The following is a 21139-nucleotide window of genomic DNA, read 5'->3' as shown; positions in this document are numbered from 1 at the left end:
CTTCACTCACAGAGTTGCAGCTGTGGCAAGAATACAAAGTGGCAAAAGCTCACAGTAAGAAACAAAAGTTAATATGAAGTTACTAGTAGTTGCCAGTAGTTCTGTTTTTTTTTCTCTGTTTACTTTTTAACCTCTTTTATCTGTGTTGTGTTATTCTGAAATCTGTCCTCCTTACCTAAAGTGCCGGGACACTCTTTTTGAGTAACCGTTGCGCTATACAAAAGAATAAATAACATAACATAACATAACTCCAGTATTGGAATTTTCATAGATTCACATGCCTGAATTATTCCCTGTCGTCGAGACGGGAGTCTCCGGTACATAAAAAAGCAATGCATAGCAGTATAGAAATGAAATGAGTCCTAGGCCCATTTTCCTTTTGCAACCCATAGCCTTCGTTATGTAAAAAAGGCCCAAACTTTGCTCTGAGCCAATCCGCTGTCCTCAACCTCTAGAACACTCCTGAGAGAACCCCTTGCCCCTCAGATTTTCTAACGCACGTTGTGCTAGGGAGTCTCCTTTGAGCTGTGCTCAAAATCTTCATTTTATACTCTTTGACTGGAATTTTGGGGTTCCCCTTTTCTAGTTTGAGTTTTTGGAAACCTCTCTATTTCTTCTACCATGGCTGTCAAGGAGAAGAAAAGCTTATTTAGAGCTTGTGCCACCTACTCTAAGAAAAAGCTTTATACAGATGATCCTCATGTAGACTGTATATATTGCCTTTACCCAGATCATCAGGCGAAGGAGTGTAAGATTTGTCGCACTTTCTCCAATAAGACCTTGAGAGATCGTGAAGGAAGGCTTCTACTCTGACTCCAGAAGGTAAAGGCCTGGAAGGAGATCCTCTCAAGTAACAGTGAGGAGGAGTCAACATTATCCAGGAGATCTCAAAAGAGGAGCAGATCTCCACAGGTTCATACCTCAGGTGAGAGGCCTGAAAAAAAACCCTAAAGACCACACCAGGTTCTTCGAGTCGCAGTCCCTCAAAATCTCCTTCAGGAAAGTCTAAGGAGAAGAAGGGTCATGCTTCAGAGGAGAAACAGGCTAAAAAGACTTCATCAGAGCCGTCAATCTCCTCCAAAGGTAATCTTTTTCTACACCTCCTGATGTGAAAAAATCTGTGTCGTCGACGAGGAGAACATCATAGTCGACAAAAACCTCATCGTCTATGAAAATTGAGGTAAAATCTGTATTACCGTCGATGCTTCCGCCGCCGCCCACATAGACGACGAGCTCTTTGTCGACGAAGGCAGTGATGACCATGTCGTCGACGGGATCGTCGACGACGACGACATCGACCATGGGACCATCGACGACGAGGACAGTGATGACAACGTCTACGATAGCATCGACGGTTATGATTTCGGCGACGTCTATCTCGTTGACGGGCTCGTAGACGACGGAAAAAACACCAGAGAAAGATTTTTGGGCCTGGAAAAGAACAATAACGCCAGACGTTACGTCGCCAAGTAAGGTATCACCATTGGTTCCTTCTCACCTTCTGGAGGAGGAAGATTCGGAGGAAGAGGATGATGGTGGTCCTTTCGGATATGCCAGCAGCCCATCTCAACTAAATGTTAAGTACCAGGAGGAAGAATCACAAGATGAGTATGAGGATTTTCAGTCATCCCCAACATCACCACCGCCAAGAACAACGAGAAGAGATGACCAGTGTGCCCTCTTCTTTATTGAGAGATCTTCAATCCATGCTGGAAGATTATAGAAGAAGATATCCTACACCTCAAACGACTAAGGAAATCCCTGACGTTACACCTCGGCCACTCTCTGTACCGGGTACGCCGGTGCGCAGACGAGAGATCTTGCCAGAGCCTTTGCCTAAGTGTCCGCCATCGAGATCTCAGCGGGATCCCGACACTACTGATGAGGAACATGAGGATGGGGAGATTACGGATCCTAGCAAGGAGTTGGACGATTACCTCATTCCTTCACCTTCGTCTCCTTCACCGAAACCCGTGGATTCCCCACCAGAGGACATTGGGGCGTTTCATAACCTGGTGGAAAGGGCCACTAAAAGATTCTCGCTTTCCATGACGGAGGATAAGGTTGAATGCCTCTTATGTGACTTTCAAGAAACCTATCGCAAATCGGTTCGATCTTTGCCGATTGTGAGTCATATTTGGGAGGAAGGCCTAAAGGTGATGGAATCACCAGCTACAGTGACGCCAGTACTCGCGAGATTAGACAAAAAGTTTAAAGCGCTGGCAGATACCCCAGCCTGTCTTTTGGGTCACCCCAAACCGGATTCGGTGATTACACAAGCGGTGCAGCAGAAATCAAGAAACCAGTCAGCTCCGATTACAGCACCTCCGGACAGAGAAGGAAGGAGGCTGGACAACGCAGAGAAGAGATTTTCCTCGATGTCAGCTCTGTTAGTAATGGCGGCAAATGCTCTAGCCATCCTGGGAAGGTACGACAGGCAAATGTGGTGCGACCTGTCATCTTATATTGACCACGTGCCGGATGGGGAGAAGCAAGAAGCCAGAAAGATTCTTCTGGATGGAGAAAGGACTTCGGCGGAAATCATAGACTGTGCTATGGATATAGCGACTACAGCTTTCAGGTCTCTAGGAGGAGTGGCGGTGCTGCGCAGACAAGGGTGGTTAAGGGCTATGGCATTCAGACCAGAGGTCCAAAATAAAATCTTGGATCTTCCGTTCAACAGGGAAGACTTATTCAGCAAGCACATGGATGACGCGCTGCAGAGTATCAAGAAAGACACTGATACTGCCAAAGCTTTGGGAACTCTGCAATACAGAAAGGTTCCTTTTCGTGGCTCTAATGGTAGGTGAGAAACATCATTCAGAGGAGGATATCAGCAAGGGAGATATTCGTCTTATACCTCCACTTCTCAACCCTACCGTCAGCAGTACACACAGCGACAATCAGGAGGTTATACCAAATCTGCTCCAAAAGGTAGAGGAGGTTGTCAGGGTAAGGACAGCGCCCAACGACAATGACAACCTGCGAATGCTGATCGCACCGGATACACTGAGATTGTTTGTTCCCCTGGGTGGAAAGATTTCCCGTTTTCTTCACAATTGGCAAATAATAACCACGGACTGTTGAGTCTTCAACATTATTTGATTCGTCCACACTCTAGAATTTCTTCAGACACCCCCTCTGACGCCACTGATGCATCACAAGGTCAATCATGTGCATCAAATCCAGAAGGAGATTCGGACAACTCTCCGAAAGAATAGAACCGGAACCGGATTCTCAAAAAGGAGAAGGATTTTACTCCCAATTTTTTTCTAGTCATGAAAAACATCCTACAATCGCGTCCTATTCTGGATCTCAGATCCCTGAATACCTATCTCAAAAAACAGTCATGCTTTCTCTTTAGGACATCCTTCTACTATTAAACCCCGGGGATCATATGACCACCTTGGACTTACAAGACACGTACTTTCACGTCCCAATCCATCCTGCACACAGGCAGTACCTTTGTTTCATGGTGGCCGGGGAACATTACCAATTCAAGGTACTGCCTTTTGGCCTCAAATCAGCCCAAAGGGTGTTCACAAAATGCCTGGCTCCCGTGGTGGCTGTTTTAAGAAAACAAAAACATCAAGTTTTTCCTTACCTAGACGACTGGTTAGTCAAGGCACCATCAGAAGCACTAACCAGAGCGTCAACGGGGGCGTTCAAAGACTTGTTCACCAAGCTGGGATTGGCTCTGCACGAGGCCTCTTTTCAGTTTGCTATTCTGCTATGCATTGCTTTTTGAGGTACCGGAGACTCCCGTCTCGAAGACGGGGAATAATTCAGGCATGTGAATCTATGAAAGCTTTCAATACTGGAGAACTACAGTTACAGGTAAGTAACTTGTTTTCTTATAGTTACATGAATATGTCAGTTTAAATGTAACATTTTGAACTTAAAAAACGGAAATTTACCAGTTATAGTTATTTCAATGCCAAAAACAAATCACGGGAAATCTTCAGAGTCGTCAACGACCTTTGCAATGACACCAGAACTGCCCCCTCCCAACCCGCATCTCAAATGCTGTGTAACCAACTCAACAACTTCTTCAAGGAGAAGATCGACAACATAAAAAACAGCATTCAAACCAATCATCCTGCAGATGAGTCGGACATCTGCAGAAATCCCAATACCCTACAAGACATCCCCCCCATTGACCCTCCCAAACTACTGGAATTAATGAACCGAGTAAAATCGGGCTCACCCAACGATCCCTGCCCCCCGCACATTCTGAAAGAGGTCTACACCATACTCCCTCAGAGCATACTCCCCATCCTGAACACCTCCCTATCACAAGGAATAGTACCCGATTCCTTTAAAAACGCCACCCTGGTCCCTCTCATAAAAAAACCAGGCGCCGATCCCTCCAACCTCTCTAACTATCGCCCCATCTCCCTTCTCCCCTACTGCGCAAAACTACTGGAAGCCTATGTAACCAGCTACTTATCCAACTTTATCGAAATATCAGACTATTTCGAACCCAACCAAGCGGGATTCCGCCAGGCACACTCCACCGAGGCGGTGATCCTTGCCGTGCAGAACACCCTAAGGTCCAATGCCGATAACGGAATCCATCAGGCCCTCGTACTACTCGACCTATCTGCCGCGTTCAACACGGTGGACCACACTATTCTATTACACCGTGTCGAACAAGCCGGCCTCAGTGGCACGGCTCTCTCTTGGGTTAAATCCTTCCTGACGGACAGATCTCAGGCGGTAAAGCTGGAGAACTTCACAGCCCCCACTCTCCCATCCACCTGCGGTGTCCCACAGGGCTCCTCATTGTCTCCCCTACTTTTTAATCTCTATCTTAAACCCCTTCTGCACTCCTTGAAAAACAGAAAAGTAATCATTTTTAACTACGCTGACGATTTGCAGCTGATATTCCCCCTCAACTCCCCGGATTCCGTCGAGGAATTCCAAAAGACCATGCTGCATATCCAGAGCTGGATGGATCGGAACCACCTTAAGCTAAACCCAGGTAAGACTGAGTTAGTACTCCCCTGTGACAGCGCACTCAGCTGGGGGCCCCACTTTTGGCCACCTTCCATGGGCACAACCCCATCCCCTTCCCAGTCAGCTAAAAGCCTTGGGGTCACTCTCAGCGCCGATCTCTCTCTGAAAACCCAGGTCGGAACAGTGACCTCCTCCTGTTTCTTTCAACTGAGAAAAATTAAAAAAAATTCTCATTTGCTGTCTCACTCTGCTCTCATCCAGGCAGTACTCGCACTAGTCCTTTCGCGACTAGATTTCTCTAACTCAACCTACCTTGGCCTTCCCCTCACCATCTCTAAACGCCTGCAGATTGTGCAAAATCAAGCAGCCAGATTAATCTTCAAGAGCAACCGTAGGAAGTCAGCCAAACCTCTGCTAGCCTCCCTCCACTGGCTCCCCATCACCCATCGGATCACCTTTAAGACAGGCTGCATAATCTTCAAGGCTCTTCACGGAAAAAGCCCTAGGTTCATCAACCAACTCATTATCAAACATATCCCGCCCCGCGAGCTTCGGTCTGCCCACCTATCCCTTCTTAAGGCGCCGACATTTAAAAAGAAACGACTCGGCGGATCCAGTTTCGCATACCTCGCCCCAAAGACCTGGAACTCTCTGCCCTTGTCTATCCGGAGCTGCTCCAAGCTGATTGAGTTCAGACGTGCATTGAAGACCTGGCTATTTAAACAAGCGTACGGCTAGAACTCTACATCTTCTGACCCCGCATTTTCCATCTCTCATCTGTTTCCTCCAGCGCCATGAAACCCCTGGGTGTCCGCGCGCTTAACAAATTCCGCATAGAAGAAACAGTAACTGATGTCATGAATGATGTAATCAGTCATGTTATCAATGATATTAAAGAACATGTTATGAGTGATGTAATATGTGAGGCAATAAGCAGTACATGGTGAGGGAACAAGATATAGTGACTTGAAATAACTTTAACTGGTGGATTTCAGTATTTTTTTTTGTTTAAAATGTTACGTTGAAAGTCACATTTTCACCAAACTATAACATCACTTTATTCTTTTTTTAGTGAAATTCTATATGCATCTAAGCGAACCTGCCACCAGGCACGGGCTCTGGACATGTACGGCATAGGGTTGGATTCAATGTACCCAAGTCCAGCGGGCAGCCACACCCCACCCACGTCACACACGGCCTTTGGCCGTGTGCAGTGGGGTTTGACCACAAGGCAAGGCCTGAGGCCCAACCTCCTGTGAGTAGCCAACCCCCGCCACACACACCTACATCCCACTTTTAAAAAAATGTTTTTGATCCCACAGGAGTCAACGCAGCCCCTGCACTTCTATTGGACTCTCATAGGAGCTAGAGGACCTCGCTGACTCCCACAAGAGTCCTTTGGGTTCACAATAACCGGATAAAGAATGTTTTTTGGTTTTTTTTACAACGGGAGGTCTATCTGAGACCCTCCCACAAGGTCCTGGGGTCAGGGTACCCATACTACTATTTTTTTTCATGACACAGTGTGCCCTTGTCCTGAAATGGAGGCTGCAACATTTCTCATCATGTTGCAGCCAGTCTGAAGGCGAGCTTCCATGGGACTCACACGAGCTTCTTGTTCCCACGTGTGTGAGCAGCTGACTGAAAAAAAAGCCCCCTAAATCAATCCGTGTGCTCTCTTATTTAAAGCTGCATGATAGCTGGACTTCTATTGAACGGCTCTATCACAAAAGGCTCGCTTCATGAAAATATAGCTATCTGACAAATTTGGTTTAATTCCATTCAGCTGTTTGGGCTGTAGCACTTTTCAAAAATTGGGGCAGATATCTTTTTTTTTTTATTTAAAAGGTTATATGGAGCATGGTCCGCCTCTCCGACCCTCTTTTGGGCCCCATGGATGCCACCACCAAGGGACAAATTACGTTAAGAAGGCAAAGGGGGCCGTGCTCCCCCTACCCAGGCTGGTATCCGCCCTGGAGACCTCAGTCCTTGGGCATGATGCTGTACGGTGTCCCAGGGAGCCCAGCTCCATTGTTGCCGATTCATGCCCTTATTTAATACAATTCACGTTACCCTATTATAGGCATAGAAATCCTTATCTTATTTAGACATAGCCCATGCAGACCAAATACAGGCATGGCTACTTCCACCTGTACCAAAACGTCACGACGACTTCTTGGAAAACCGGCTTAAGCAGTCTGGGACCTTCCCTTGCTTGAATATTGATTTGTTCAAGAACTCATGTACTTTACAAAGAACTACTATTCCCTTGGGGTTCTTTCCTGACGTTATTATGCCCGACTTTACGTCAAACTAGACACCTTCAAGGTATAAATATGCCTTCACTTGCTCTATCAAGGCACAGTGGTTCAGAGCAGTTCGACTATCTACTTGCCCGACGCAGCTTGCTACAGCAAGTGCTGAAGGAAGCCGACCCTCCAGCTGACGCACTGATCAAGAGGCTGCATTTCTCTCAGCGACAATCCAGCTCCAGTGTTTCCAAGTTTCCCTTGCGGGGTGTTGGGAAATCGAGTCCCGAGACTGAGATTCTAGACCTCCTTCATTCTAAACTAAAGATATGGAGCTGATTAGAACCTAGAGAAACCTTGGATAGATTCTTGGCAAAGAAAAACTAAACATATGCTACACCACACTTACTTCTTCCCGCGTACTAGACTTAGGTTAGGTACAATGGGTTAGGTGTATTTTAGAAACACCAGTTGAGTACTTTTACCCATTGTCATTTATGTATGTATTTATATATGGTTTAGAAATCATACAATGCTCTTACAGTATTATTTTATAATATTGTTCTCACTGTACGCATTATACTTTGCAGTCTGCATTACGATTGTAGCAGTTCACTTTACTTGCATGGGAAAGAAGACTGTTCAATAAAACCTTTTATTGAAAACACCCGTCTCTCTATTTCTCTGCACCTCTGTAGAAACAAAGTATGCACGAGTGACTGAGTGAAATACTTATCTATTGTTTCCAATACTCTAGAGATACATTTCTTATTCTTGGAAAACAAAGTTGTCATGTTTATGCGGTTGTCAGAAACTAATCCCTTCTTGTAAATTCGAGAAAGTTTCTAGTGACCTCTGAGCTAGCTGGCATTCACTATTAAGTGTAATATATTCAATAGAGACCTAGTCGACCTCAGTCCTACGTCTAATCTATAGGATATATTATTCCAATGTGCAGAGCCTACTGGGAATATAGGAACTACACTACACCATGACACTGTGGTTACCTGCCAGGGAGAGTGCTGGCATATACCCTCCCAGGCAGGGGACTACACTTTACTCCAGCCAGGTGGGAGCAGATGAAAATTGCCGCTCCCGCTTGGGCAGGAGCAAAGGAAAGATGCTGGCTTCCACCAGCACCCAGTATGGTGCTGGCCGGGGAGCCCTGGGGCTCCCCCGGCAACCCCCAATGTAGTAGTTTGTGGGTGCCGCGGGTGGGCACTCAGGCACATTACTGAGGCCCCGGGAGAAGAGGTGACCGGGCCACTAAGGCTTGGGGAGTGGTGGGGAACTTGGTGCCTCACCTTATTTATACAATAAAAATCAACGTTCCTGGGAGAAGGGGTCCCTGAGGTCTTTAGGGTCTTCAGTAGGGGGGGCACATGCCCTCCCCTTAATAAAATACTATACAGCCCCATGAGATGGGTTCCTTAGTGGGTCAGGGAGGGGGATTACGTGGCCCCTCCCTTTAATTAACAATAAATGGTTTTGTAGGATGGGGCCCCTGGAGCCAAGTGTCCCCCTTCCCTTAATCCCAAAAAATATGAGCGTGCCGGGTGAGCACTGGGACAACCCACATAAATTATTTTTAAAAAGTGAATAATAAATAGGTGTCAAGAGCCCCTCATTTATTATTCACTGCCCTAGGGCACTAAAGATATTTCATTTGTTTTATTTTTTTCATTTTTTACAGTTTTGTATAGCGCGAACATGACCCTAAAGGGTATCAGAGCGTTTTACATATATGCAGGTGAGCAAACCGGTAAATCAGAACAGCAATAAACCATGTATCAATCACAATAAAAGAACTGGGGTTGTGGGAAGTAGGCTGGAATGAAGAGCTACTGGGAGCCCTTCCAAACTTTAAAAAAAAGTTGAGGGAGAAGTATGGCAGGCCATAGTACACAATAAATTAGATCATAACAATAGTTCCAGATGAGTTTGTACCCAGGCTGGGTAAAATACTCCTTCTAGTACACTAGAGATATCAACAGAGTAGGCATAGTGTCAGGAGGTGACTTATCCGTATCGGAGAGTCAAGATAATGGGAGCATTTTCTATTGAACGATGCAGCTGAATGATTGATTCTGATTTCCAAAGGTAGGGAGTTCCAAATTTTCAGCGCAATACCAGGGAAGGGACGATTGTAGGTTTTTTTTTCTTGAATTTCTATGGATTCAGTAGTAACGATGAGGCACTCTGGAGGTTCTAGAACCACCCGACAACTCCAGTTTTTGTGCAATGTATTTCGGGGTGTTGTAGTGAATGGCTTAGTGTGTTAAGCAGGCGATTTTTAGATGGATTCTAGCCTCGTAGGGGAGCCAGTTTAGAGATTTCAAATTGGGTGTGATGTGGGTATTGCGTTTAGATCCCGCAACAAGCTTAACAGCTGCGTTAAGGGAGATTTTCATAGTCCAGTCTGGAAATCATTACGGCTTGGACAACTGTTTTGAAGTCATCTGCAGGGAGGAAGGTATTGATTTTCCTCAGGATGCTCATTTGAAAATTAGCTCCTTTGGTGGCAGAGCAGTGTCATGTTAAGGTTCTGATTAAGTGTTATTCCCAGAGATTTTGTGGAATATATTACATGCGGAACACAATTGAGGGCAGTTAAATGTTTCAACCAGTCATCAATGTCTGAGATTAAAAGGAATTCGGTTTTGAGGGTGTTTAGTTTGAGATGGTTGCTGGTTAGCCAATTTTGAGTTACTTTGTAGAGTTGCGTTGAGGGATCTAATATCCTCCAAGGAGAAGATTTTCATGTAAAATTGGGTGTTGTCGGCGTATATGTGGTAGTTGATGCTTGTAGCTTTCAAGATTTCGGTTAACGGTTCTATGAGAGTGGATGAGAGAGATGAACCCTTCGGTACCCCTAATGAGACCGGTGTGGAGTTGGACAGGGCGTGGTTTATCTTTATTCTTTAGGATCTATTGTGGAGGAGGGAGGCAAACCAACCTGGGGCGAGACCAGAGAGCCCCATCCTGTTTTCAAGTAAACCAAGGAGGGTGTCCTGTTTGACCGTATCAAATACTGTGAAAAAGTCGAGGAGGATTAGCAGATGAGATTAATTTTTGATCCAGCATTTGTAAGGCGTCATCAACTATGTGCTTGAGGGCCAATTCAGTGCTGTGTCCCTGATGGAATCCAGATTGATATTGGTTCAGGAGTTGAAATTTCTCAATGTGATTGCAAAGTTGGATATGGACACATTTCTCAATGAGCTTAGAAAGACTCGGTGGCAGGAAATGGAACGGAAGTTATTTAGATCTTTGTTGTCCGCCGTCAGTTTTTTAAGAATGGGGGTAACCTGCCCTGACTTGAAGCATTCAGGTATGGTGCCTTGACGTAGCAATGCGTTAACTATTGTGGTCGAAAGTAGCAGCAGTCAGGTCTTAATATCATTGAAGAGGTTCGAGGTTTGTGGATCATTGAAGTGGTTTGAGAATTTTAGAGTAGACCGTATGTTTAATATGGTAGCTTCATCATAGGTTTAGAATGTGCACCATAAGGCATTGTTTATGGAAGGAGTACGTTGGACGCTCAGGCCAAACGGATGGGTGTGGGTTGCTGAGTGCAGGAGCTGGAAGGAGATCCATTGCCACCCGTAAGTCATTTTCAATCTTCTTCGTCTTCCGCAGGAAGAAGGTGGAAAGTTCTTTAGTTAGGCTGCAGATTAGACCCTGGCAGAGGGATGGATTGCATGTTGGATTGCAATTTGATGATTTCAAACAGTTTTTTGTTGGTTTCTGGCATCATTTAGCTGTTTCCCAAAGAAGTCAGCTTTGGAGCTCTGTATGCTTTTGTTGTAAATGCTTCATAAAGATCTCAGTTGTTTGAGGTGATCCAGAGACGGAGAGAGTCTCCATGACCGTTCAGCCAATAGTAGATTGTGTCTTTCGGCATTTAGGCTACCATTGAACCAGGGTTTGGGGCTTTATGTTGACATTCTTTTAAGTTGGAGGGGTGCCATAGCATCAAGGATGGTTGTTATTTAGTTATTGTAAGGACCTGGACATCTGACATGTCCCCAGCAGGGGGAAGAAAGCACATGCTGATAGATGACAGATCATTTGGGTTAATGTTACTAGTGCTTCTTATCCAATGTCTTTTTTTTGTTATTTGCATCTTTTTTGAAGGCAGCAATTCTGTGATGAAGAAAGTTTTGCGGTGATTGTCTGTCCAGTCACATGGAGTGATAGATTGCAGTTTAGTGTAGCTGGCCTCAGAGATGACTAGATCCAAGGTCGCTTCAAGGTTGTGGGTAGGGCTGTCGCAGATTTGTATAAGGTTGAGGTCAGCAAGGAAGGTTTTAAGGCTGATCACTGCTTGGTAATTTGGGTCATTCCAGTGGAGATTGAAGTCACCATGGAAGATTTAGGGCAGTGTAGACCAGTGTTAGTTGTGATGGTTTCCATAATATGTTCAATGAATGGGAGGTTATCTCCTGGAGGGTGATAAAAAGCATGTAGTTTGCAACTAGTTCTATCTTTAGTCCAGATTTCGATTCCAAGGTATTCACACGATGTGAGAGAGACAATTGGTGCTTCCTTAACCACAAGAGTGTTGCGGTAAATAAAAGCTATACCACCACCAGGTCTAAACGGTCTATCTAATCTAATGATGTCGTAGCTGGGTTGTACTAGCATGTCGAGAATGAGAGTGGAGGAGTCATTTAACCAAGTTTCAGTCAGGACTATGAGGTGCAGATTGTGAGAAAAGAAGAGGTCCGCAATATCCGCCAAATGTTTAGATGCCGATTTGCAGTTGAGTAGCATACATTTCAGATGGGTTGTATTGTCAGCGGAGAGAGACTGAGTGATGGGAATGTGCTTGAGGTTGGAGTTGTTAACTGATATTGGATTGAGTCTGTGTTCTCTGTGTAGATTAATCTGAATTATTTGGATTTGGCCCAAGTTGTCTGGTGTTTTGTAGTGTATAGAATTGTAGGTGAGCAGGAGAGTAAGGATATCAATGCCTGATTTTGAGTTTTTCAATCTGAAGGGCATTAGGGTGGGAAATAGTTCTCCAGGTGAACTGGGGTGACGATTCAGTAGCTGATAACCCATTCGAAACGGGTTGGTGAGATCTGTCTCGCCTGCTTATTGTAAGTATGTGAAAGTGAATGTCTATTCTTAAACAGAACTTTAGTGGGACAGCAATAATTTGCTAGCTCGGTAGTAATGGTAATAAGGCTATGTATGTCTGCATTAAGATGATGAAGCTCCACAGAGAACTCACTCAGTTTGGAATCAAGATTGGTGTGGGAGCAGGTAGTTGAGATGTGAGGTAAGGGGCCAGGAGAGAGGGTGCTCCAAGGTATAGTGTTAGGGAGTGCCTGAGTAGGGTGAGCCAGGGGAAGGGAGGGTGGGGGGTGGAGCTGGAACTCTGAGGTGTTGGGGTGTGAGGCTCAAGAACTCATTGATGGGAGGTGTTGAGGAGAGGGGGGCCATATTATGTGTTTTCGAAGGGGATTCTGAGTTAGCGAGAGACATGGGTTGATCACAGGTGAGCGTCCCAGATGTGTCAGTGGTGATAGTGGGTGAGTAGTCAGCGTTCCTGGGCCAAGATGAGTTGTAGGTGTTGGTGATCATGCCAGGCATGACAAAGGCCGCTGTTCTAGATGTGTGGAGGAGGCTTGGCTTATTCTGAGAGTGGGTGCAGGTAGAATCTGGTTCCAGGGGTAGAGGTGTATGAGAGTTATTGGTTAAGCTGACCATGAGGAATGTTGGTGATTGGGAAAGGGGTGTGGCAGAGTAAGTGGTGGGGAGAGAGGAGGCAGCTAAATGTGGTGTTATAGGGACGTCTGAAGGGGTAGCCTAAGAATGAGTCAGGCAGTATTCTTGCTTTGTCACAGAGATTCGGATACAATATATTTATGCTTGTGGTGCCCCTAACAGTGGCAGGGCACCACCAATGATTCTTTTTAATGTTGTGGGGGGCTGCAAGGAGTTTGCAGCCCTCACAGCAACATTTAAAAAACAGAAATTCTCCTGTTATTAAAACCATGATCCCAGGAGAACTTACCCTTTTATTTTTTTTTAAAGTACTTCTAGCTGAAGCTCTGAGTTCTCCAGCTTTATTTTGAAAAAACAATGTCTTTGAGTCGTTTTCACCCCACAATATGCAATAATATAAACTTTGTTAAAAGAAAGACTCATACTTTTTTTATTAAAACTTTATTAAACAGTTTTATAATAATCACTATTATTAAACATTGCATTGTATGAGTTACTGAAATGTACACTAGGTTACAAATATTAGTGATGTTTGGAAAAAGAGGATAATAGGCTCACTTTTTATATTTTGATGTTATGACTCTGACAATGTCAGTAAGTAAGGTGTGAGGTTGGCTTTACAGTTGGTAATAAAATATTACATTACATTAAAAAACCCTAGAAATTCACTTATCTCAAGTAGCTATGACTTGTGCTCTAAAGTAACAACACACACCCTGGTCATTTTAATTACACCACATCACTCATGTCGTTCTATGACCTCATTGTATTTATGAAATCTTCATTTAGGTCCGCATGCACCAGAGGATTTTTGGGTTACAAAGGCTTTGAATCAGCCTGCAGCGACCACAAACATTTTCACAATGTACCTGAACCCTTTTTACCGGCTAGAAGAACTAAGAGGGTTGTTGTGGCCATTTCGGAATTGCACACAGCATGGGGTGTGAAACAGGAATTCTTCTTCTCTTTGCGAGTTGCACAGGGATGTATTATTGGTTTGTGACATCAGCTGCCATTGCAAACAATTGAAAAGTTACTACCTCTCATGTTGGGGTGGTAACTGATTTGCAAAGGGGAAGCTGTCCCAACCAGACAGCTAACCTTTGGGAATGGTTTTGGAAGACCTTGAGCAGGCAGAGTACCATGGGACCACTACCTACTCATCCCAATGTATGCAAACCTTTTTTTAAAGCACCTTCTATACCTGGATGCTTTTTAAAAAATCCCTTTCACAAAGCAAGTGCAGGTATGGTGGTTGGCTGTTCCTTGCAGACCATCACCCCTTCCTTTGTAGTCATTGACATGAGGTCGAAAAATATGACCTGCCTAGTTAATATTTTTTAGGCAAGTTATTTTGAGACTGAATGGTCAAGTTGGGTTGTTAACACTTTGTAGAGATCACATAGCAAATTAGGTTCTCGTTTGCAAACCAATCGATGTGCACATACCTGCTTAGCGAACAGGGATGTCTTAACTTTTTTACAAGCAGCAAGTTGTATTCTGGAATGTGTTAACTTATAGCACAGCAAGTTGTATTCTGGAATTTTTTAACTTATTGCACTCTAAGTATGGACTTAGAAATGTCAGTATGCAAAGTATTGATGGTTAAGAGGTCAGTAATGACTGAAGGTGTTTGAATTTCCTTAGGGGGCAATAGACATAGTTTGAGGAAAATAATTTGTCTTTCACTAGAGTTCACTGGTCAAAAAAGTAACTTCACCCACCGCTATGTATGTGATTGCCAATTTTCCCAATAAAACACATACTTTTTGTTTATATATTTTGAATTATAGAATGTAAGGTAAACTACGCAGTGAGAGTAGTGTCGTACTACGGTTGTAAATTACATGCATTTAGCATATAAAACATGGAAATATCATACTGTTCAGTATGAATTATTTAATATCCATTGTTATTTTCTCGTATCTGGCTAATAACTTACTAGAACTTTCAGCCTTTTCAGTGTTTTAAATATCACCTTTCCCAATATGGACTATTTACTTAAATTTAGCTGTTCATAAATTGTGCATTTTTTTTATTTCTTGCAGCGCCCCCTCGAGTGACCTAACTCAAGAACAGACTTCGCCAAGGTAATAGCTTTCTAATTTGCTTGAGTAGAATTGCACTGAATAGCATTTAACTGTGATACTCCTCATTGCTAGGTCTTTAAAATACCAGAAGCAATTTCACAAACACCAGGCATCATATTACATAAATTATAAAGTAGCGTAGAAAACACAGCACACCTTATTTCTTACTATTTTGCTCCGTATGTAAAAGGGACTGTAACGACTTATATTTGCACAATTGCTAACATGTGAAAAAATGATTTCACTTTGTTTCTGTCTTTACATACTAAGAAGTAGAACTAAAACCTTCTTTATAAATATGAAAGATTAGACTATGTCTTAAGTTAAATCTATTTGTTCCAATTTAATTAAGTAGTAAAAACAGTACAAATTCACTTTCCTTAAATTATATTATGGTTTGTTCAAAAATCTAGAACATGCATAAAACGATTTAGAATACTCTATTAAATGAATTTAGCGTTTGTTCTACATTCCATTTTCCCATTTGTATCATAGGGAAAACATTATTTAGTCAAATGGACTGGTGCAAAATGTGTGTGGTTCATTCTGTATTATAATTTAATCAACTTTAGTGAATGTTTAAAGGGAACTCAAGTATAACAATATTAATATCCATCTATCTGTGTATGTGTAATATATATATATATTGACCGAAGATTTGAGCAATTTCTTGTGAACTGTGTCATGATGGGTGATGACTTTATTTTCTTTTATTTATCAATTTTTTCTGATGTGACGTAGATTGTCACTGAGTGGTTGGCCGGCTGGTCAGCCTACACTTGTATATACTTTGTTTAGGTGTTTCTTTCAATGATATTGAATTGAGCTTATTTTGTTCAATTTGACATCGATGTGCAAAGTTGTATGCTATTTGATTATAGTTAGTTCTGTCTAGCATATTTTTCCCAGCTGTGGCTCTACATACTTTTTCCTCTATTTTCCCTTTTATTATTTTTTCTTTTATCACTTTTTTCTTGCTTTCTCTGATTAGTTGTTTTGGCAGATTTTGTTTTGTTTCTCAATTGTGTACATCTACTTTGCTGTGGTCCTATTCACATGATTATTTCCAAATCGCATGTAGTATGTTTGTAATATTCTGCACAGGGCACTTCTTAGCTGCTAATTATAAGCTAGGCTTGGCAATGTTATTTTGGCACTATGTCATCATTTTCTTCTTCTTGTTCATTTGAACATCATTGCTTCAGGAGGGTAATATTAGGCACTTGCCGTCACTGTTGGTTGTAAATATTCCTTCCTTGTGTAAATAACCCCCGTGTACATAGTATTACTACTTGAAACTATTTTCTTGATTAATAACATGTAAATATATGGGACCGGGCATATTCAGCATTTAACGTCATATGTTTTTGTTACTTTGTTTCTACATTTAGTTACTTTGTAGTCCATCTACTGTGTTTATTACTGTGAGAAGGCGTGTAGCATTGGTTGTTTTCATTTAGCCCTTTGTCTTTGTTTACTACTTAAGCACTTCCCTGTTTCTGGCGCGCTGTGTGAACAAGCTCTCTTGCAGAGTGAAATGCGTCATCCTACATTAAAACGTCTTCCCTGTTTTCCATTGTTGGATGTATTTTTTCGAGGCTATTGTGGACTGCTGGATTCGAGGTGTTCTGAGGTCTTGACCTTTGGTTCTGATATTTACTCGGAACCTGGACTGCTCTTTTCAACAATTAGTAATATAAATGCAGAAGCTGTTTAGTCGAAGTACAAACACATAATATCTTTAAGCATACTTCAAGTAAACCTACCCAACATCTGCTTGTCTGTTTCCACCTCTCTGCTGCAGCCTCAATCCCTATGGATCAGTCCACTTCTCTGGGTGGGGTCAGTCCAGTTTTCTTTGCCATGTTCACAGGACTAGTGATGATACTGACTAGGAATAGGAGTAAACCAAAGAATTTGGTCAAGTTTGACACAGAAATTCAAGGCCACCTACTTCAAGTGTTAATAGTAGTATACCACTGCTTCAAACCCCATCCTGTGGCCACATCCGCAAGTAGGAAATTAGGAAAATGGCATTTCCTGATCTATTTCAGCTCAGCCTCGTTAATTTCGGACTGGCTGAGATGTACAGGAATGGGACGGGGGGCAACTAAGAAAGGGTAACAAACCTCTCCCAGAAGGATGATCCATAGATTTTGACCTATTTCCTCTATGCATAGTAATGACCTGAATCATGGACAGAATAGGAAATGACAAATGTGGTACAGAATAGAAAGCATTGACGTGAGTACTTAAATGACATGTTTCTGAACCAAATATGTGTAAAGTATTCCTTTCTAAATGTACTTATTTTTGTTCAAATACTGTTAATATATTAATGGTTTTATATCGTTAAATTGCTTACAGTACATTGTCTCAGGACCTCAATGGAGAACAGTCATCACCTCGGTAAGTTATTTAGCTATTGTTGTTTCATACTGAAATCCAAATAAGAATATTACTGCATTGTTGATTGATCCTTAAACTCGCGGAAAACCATTATCACAAAAATGACAAAACAAATAAGATGGTTTTGTTTAACGTAACTTTCAAAAAGAGAAACTACACGTTGCATGCTTCTGAGTTTTATTGCATTATATTTTGTGATAAGTGATTTGAATCACGTTTTGTGCAGGACACTGTTTGGAAAATCTATTATGAGTTCGACATTGCATTGTTATAGAATAATTGACAGATGATTTTTTGTACCATATGAAATTTGATAAGGTGATATGAACAATAGTAGCCCTAGTGCAACGACTAGGATATGTAAAACCAATTAAAGAATTACTTTGTTTCAGAGGTGCCCGCAAAATTTGGCAGGCAGGGCGGGCCACGCACACACACACACACACTCACTTACTTACACTCATTCATTTACAAACACCCCCCCCACACACACACACACATTCACAACAAATTTACATGTTTATACATCCACGCACACATGCACCAAACCTTCAGAAACCTAAAACGTACCTGTCCTGCAGATCCGGGAGAAGAAAGCATCGGCAGTCCCAGGAAGGTTGGGATGAGGAAAGGCAGCAGTTCCTCACACGTCACAGAGTGGAATGGGTTCAGTGAGACTTGCTGACTCCACCCCACTCTGTGACTAAGTGTCGCTGATAGACACTTGGCCCTGGGCATTTCAGGGCTTAAAACTGAAGCGACCAGGTCTGAGGCAATTGGTTATGCTCTTGCTCTTCACAAAGAGGATGGTCAATCTGAGAACTCCTCAGCACACCAAAAGCACACAGGGAAATTAACATTTAAGCCTTCACCAAGGTCAGTGAGAGTCAACCTGCTCTCCTGACGAACGCAAAGGGGGTCAATGCAGCTCCAACTACCAGAGGGGATAATAAAGACCTACTGTCTACGTTCATAAAAGAGATGAACCAGGTACGGCAGGATTTTGTGAAACCGCTTGTGGAACTGGACCATGTAGTCTAACAGTTAAATCTGAGAGTGGACAACCTCAAATAGTTGAAAAGCTCATGAGCGCGATGAGCGCCGGGGTTCGAGTGGATGAATTATAGAAGAAGTGCCAATGACTAACAGAAAAAATTGATAACTATGAAAAACTCTCGTGCTGCAACAATATTCCCATCAGAGGGATTCTAGACTCAATCCAGCCTCAAGATCTACCCCAGTACATTGAGGACTTATTTGGATCTCACTTGGCATGCCAGGAGGACCTCAAAGTGTTTAGTTCATTTCAACCCTGTTGGACTTGGCCCTCTCTGCAGGGTCACCCCAAACCTTTTGCCTTAAACCTCCACTTTTTCCTGATATTTGTTTTTGTTGGCTCTAGGACTGTGTGCACTATACCACTGCTAACCAGTGCTAAAGTGCTTGTGCTTTCTCCTTCGAACAAGGTAAAACTGGTTTACACCTGAATGGCATATTTTATCTATTTATAAGTTCTTTGTAGAGGAGTATACCATATATCCAAGCCTGTAAATTAAAAATGTATGTGCCAGCAACTTAGGTACCCCCTTATAACATGTCCCAGGTCGGCCATTGCAGTCCCAATGCAGTTTTAAACTTCCAATTCAACTTGGTAATATAGCACCCTTGCCAAGCATTAAACTCCCAATTATGGCACATATATCAGTTAGGCTCTAGCTAACCCATACGACAGGGTGCATCGTAATTAAAAGGTTGGACATGTACTTTTACATTTTGCATGTACTGGTAGTGAAAAGCTCCTACATTCTTTTTTCACTACTGTGAGGCCAACCTCTCCCATAGGATAGCTTTGGGTTGCCTTATTACATTTAATAAGTACTACATTTTGATTGGGAACAGGTAAATATGTTTGGTGTTTGAGGAATTGTAATTTAAATCCTTCTTTAATGGTAATGTCAGATTTTAAATTACAATTTCAAAAATGTCACTTTTAGAAAGTTGGAATTGTCCTGCCCCTTTGGTACCTGCAGCTTGCTCTTTGGTCAGGTGACTGAGTGTAGCTGGCAGCTGGACTTTGTTTATTCCTCCCCGACAGCCACATAATAGATTAGGATTGCCTGGTTGGGCCATCAACTGGCAGGATGGGGTCTGGGTGGAGCGGGCACAGTCTAACTTGCAACGAATAGGCTTTGCCCTGCCTTCACACAAAGAATCTATCCCCCCTACGTTCATGCAGCTAGCAGGGAGCCAGGTAAAGGGAATCGGGAAACATCAAGCACTTCGAAGGTAATTCTGTAGAATCTTCTCCTACATCAAAGAAGGCACCTGGTATACAAATAACACCTCTCAGACGCACTCTTCAATTCACTTTCTGGACATGCGTAAAGAGGACTGCCTGCTGCTGTGGCCTTCTATGTACTCAACAAGACTACTTTGCTGCACCTGGAAGTACTGCTTTGATGCTGGAAGTCTGACTCGAGTCTCTGAGGCCTGCCCTCCTGCTTGAGCCCTGTTCCACTGCTGTACCCAGGACTACCAGAGAGACTCCAAGGCCAGTTGGCTAGCCTACGGATCAGAGTCTCAGGGACAAAACAGACTCCAACCATCTTGAACAAGCACCTGGATCCTGCCTGAGCAAGTCCTAACCAGCCAAGTGGAGTCCCTCTAGTCCTAGACCCCTTGTGATGGGTTACAGGTGCCCAGATTGCAAAATAGCCGAAACGTAGGACTTAGAACATTTTTGGCTAAAAACTGCTTTGAGACCAGAGAGGAGACTGGGACCAACTTGCCTGTCTATCCACCCAGCTCCTGCTACATTCCCATGATGCACTGGGCCAGGGACAGACTGATTTGCATATAGCCAGGTTCTGAGCTGGGATGGTGCAGTGAGATAAATAATGGTGATGGATCAAGCCCTGATCCTTGGACTGGGTAAGAGTGGTCTGCTTAATTCAGACACTCCGTTCATCACCACCCCCTTTTCTAAATCGTTTTTGGCCACTATAGGTGTGGCAGGGTATACTCAGACATGAGTCCCTTTCTCACTGCACCATCAGGATTCAAGCAAGCCGGGCCGAAGACGGCTGAAATGCCAGAAACCGGTCCCTGGTAGCTTGTCTCCTTTCTGGTGAAGAATTGGCTTGGTAGTTTAGTCTGCCCTGTTCCCATGATGCACTGGGCCAGGGACAGACTGATTTGCATATAGTCAGGTTCTGAGCTGGGATGGTGCAGTGAGATAAATAACGGTGATGGATCAAGCCCTGATCTTTAGACTGGGTAAGGGTGGTCTGCTTAATTCAGACACACTGTTCATCACCACCCCCTTTTCTAAATCGTTTTTGGCCACTATAGGTGTGGCAGGGTATACTCAGACATGAGTCCCTTTCTCACTGCACCATCAGGATTCAAGCAAGCCGGGCCGAAGACTGCTGAAATGCCAGAAACCGGTCCCCGGTAGCTTGTCTCCTTTCTGGTGAAGAATTGGCTTGGTAGTTTAGTCTGCCCTGTTCCCATGATGCACTGGGCCAGGGACAGACTGATTTGCATATAGCCAGGTTCTGAGCTGGGATGGTGCAGTGAGATAAATAACGGTGATGGATCAAGCCCTGATCTTTGGACTGGGTAAGAGTGGTCTGCTTAATTCAGACACTCTGTTCATCACCACCCCCTTTTCTAAAACGTTCTTCTCCGCAGCAG

The 21139-nt window shown here is 43.4% G+C and overlaps 1 protein-coding gene across 1 annotated transcript in view; it reads left to right on the top strand.

The window, feature by feature from the left end:
- LOC147660921 (myocardial zonula adherens protein-like) overlaps nt 1–21139 on the top strand; it is a 500869-nt gene that overhangs the window by 440683 nt on the left and 39047 nt on the right. The window contains exons 14-15 of the mRNA XM_086951427.1: nt 14993–15034; nt 17402–17443. Coding sequence (XP_086807553.1) covers nt 14993–15034; nt 17402–17443 — 84 coding nt within the window. The remainder of the gene's footprint in view (nt 1–14992; nt 15035–17401; nt 17444–21139) is intronic.

The sequence above is a fragment of the Lissotriton vulgaris genome, unplaced genomic scaffold (assembly GCF_964263255.1).
Source record: "Lissotriton vulgaris unplaced genomic scaffold, aLisVul1.2 SCAFFOLD_371, whole genome shotgun sequence".
Lineage (NCBI taxonomy): Eukaryota > Metazoa > Chordata > Amphibia > Caudata > Salamandridae > Lissotriton > Lissotriton vulgaris.
This window is presented reverse-complemented; position numbering and strand designations above follow the sequence as displayed.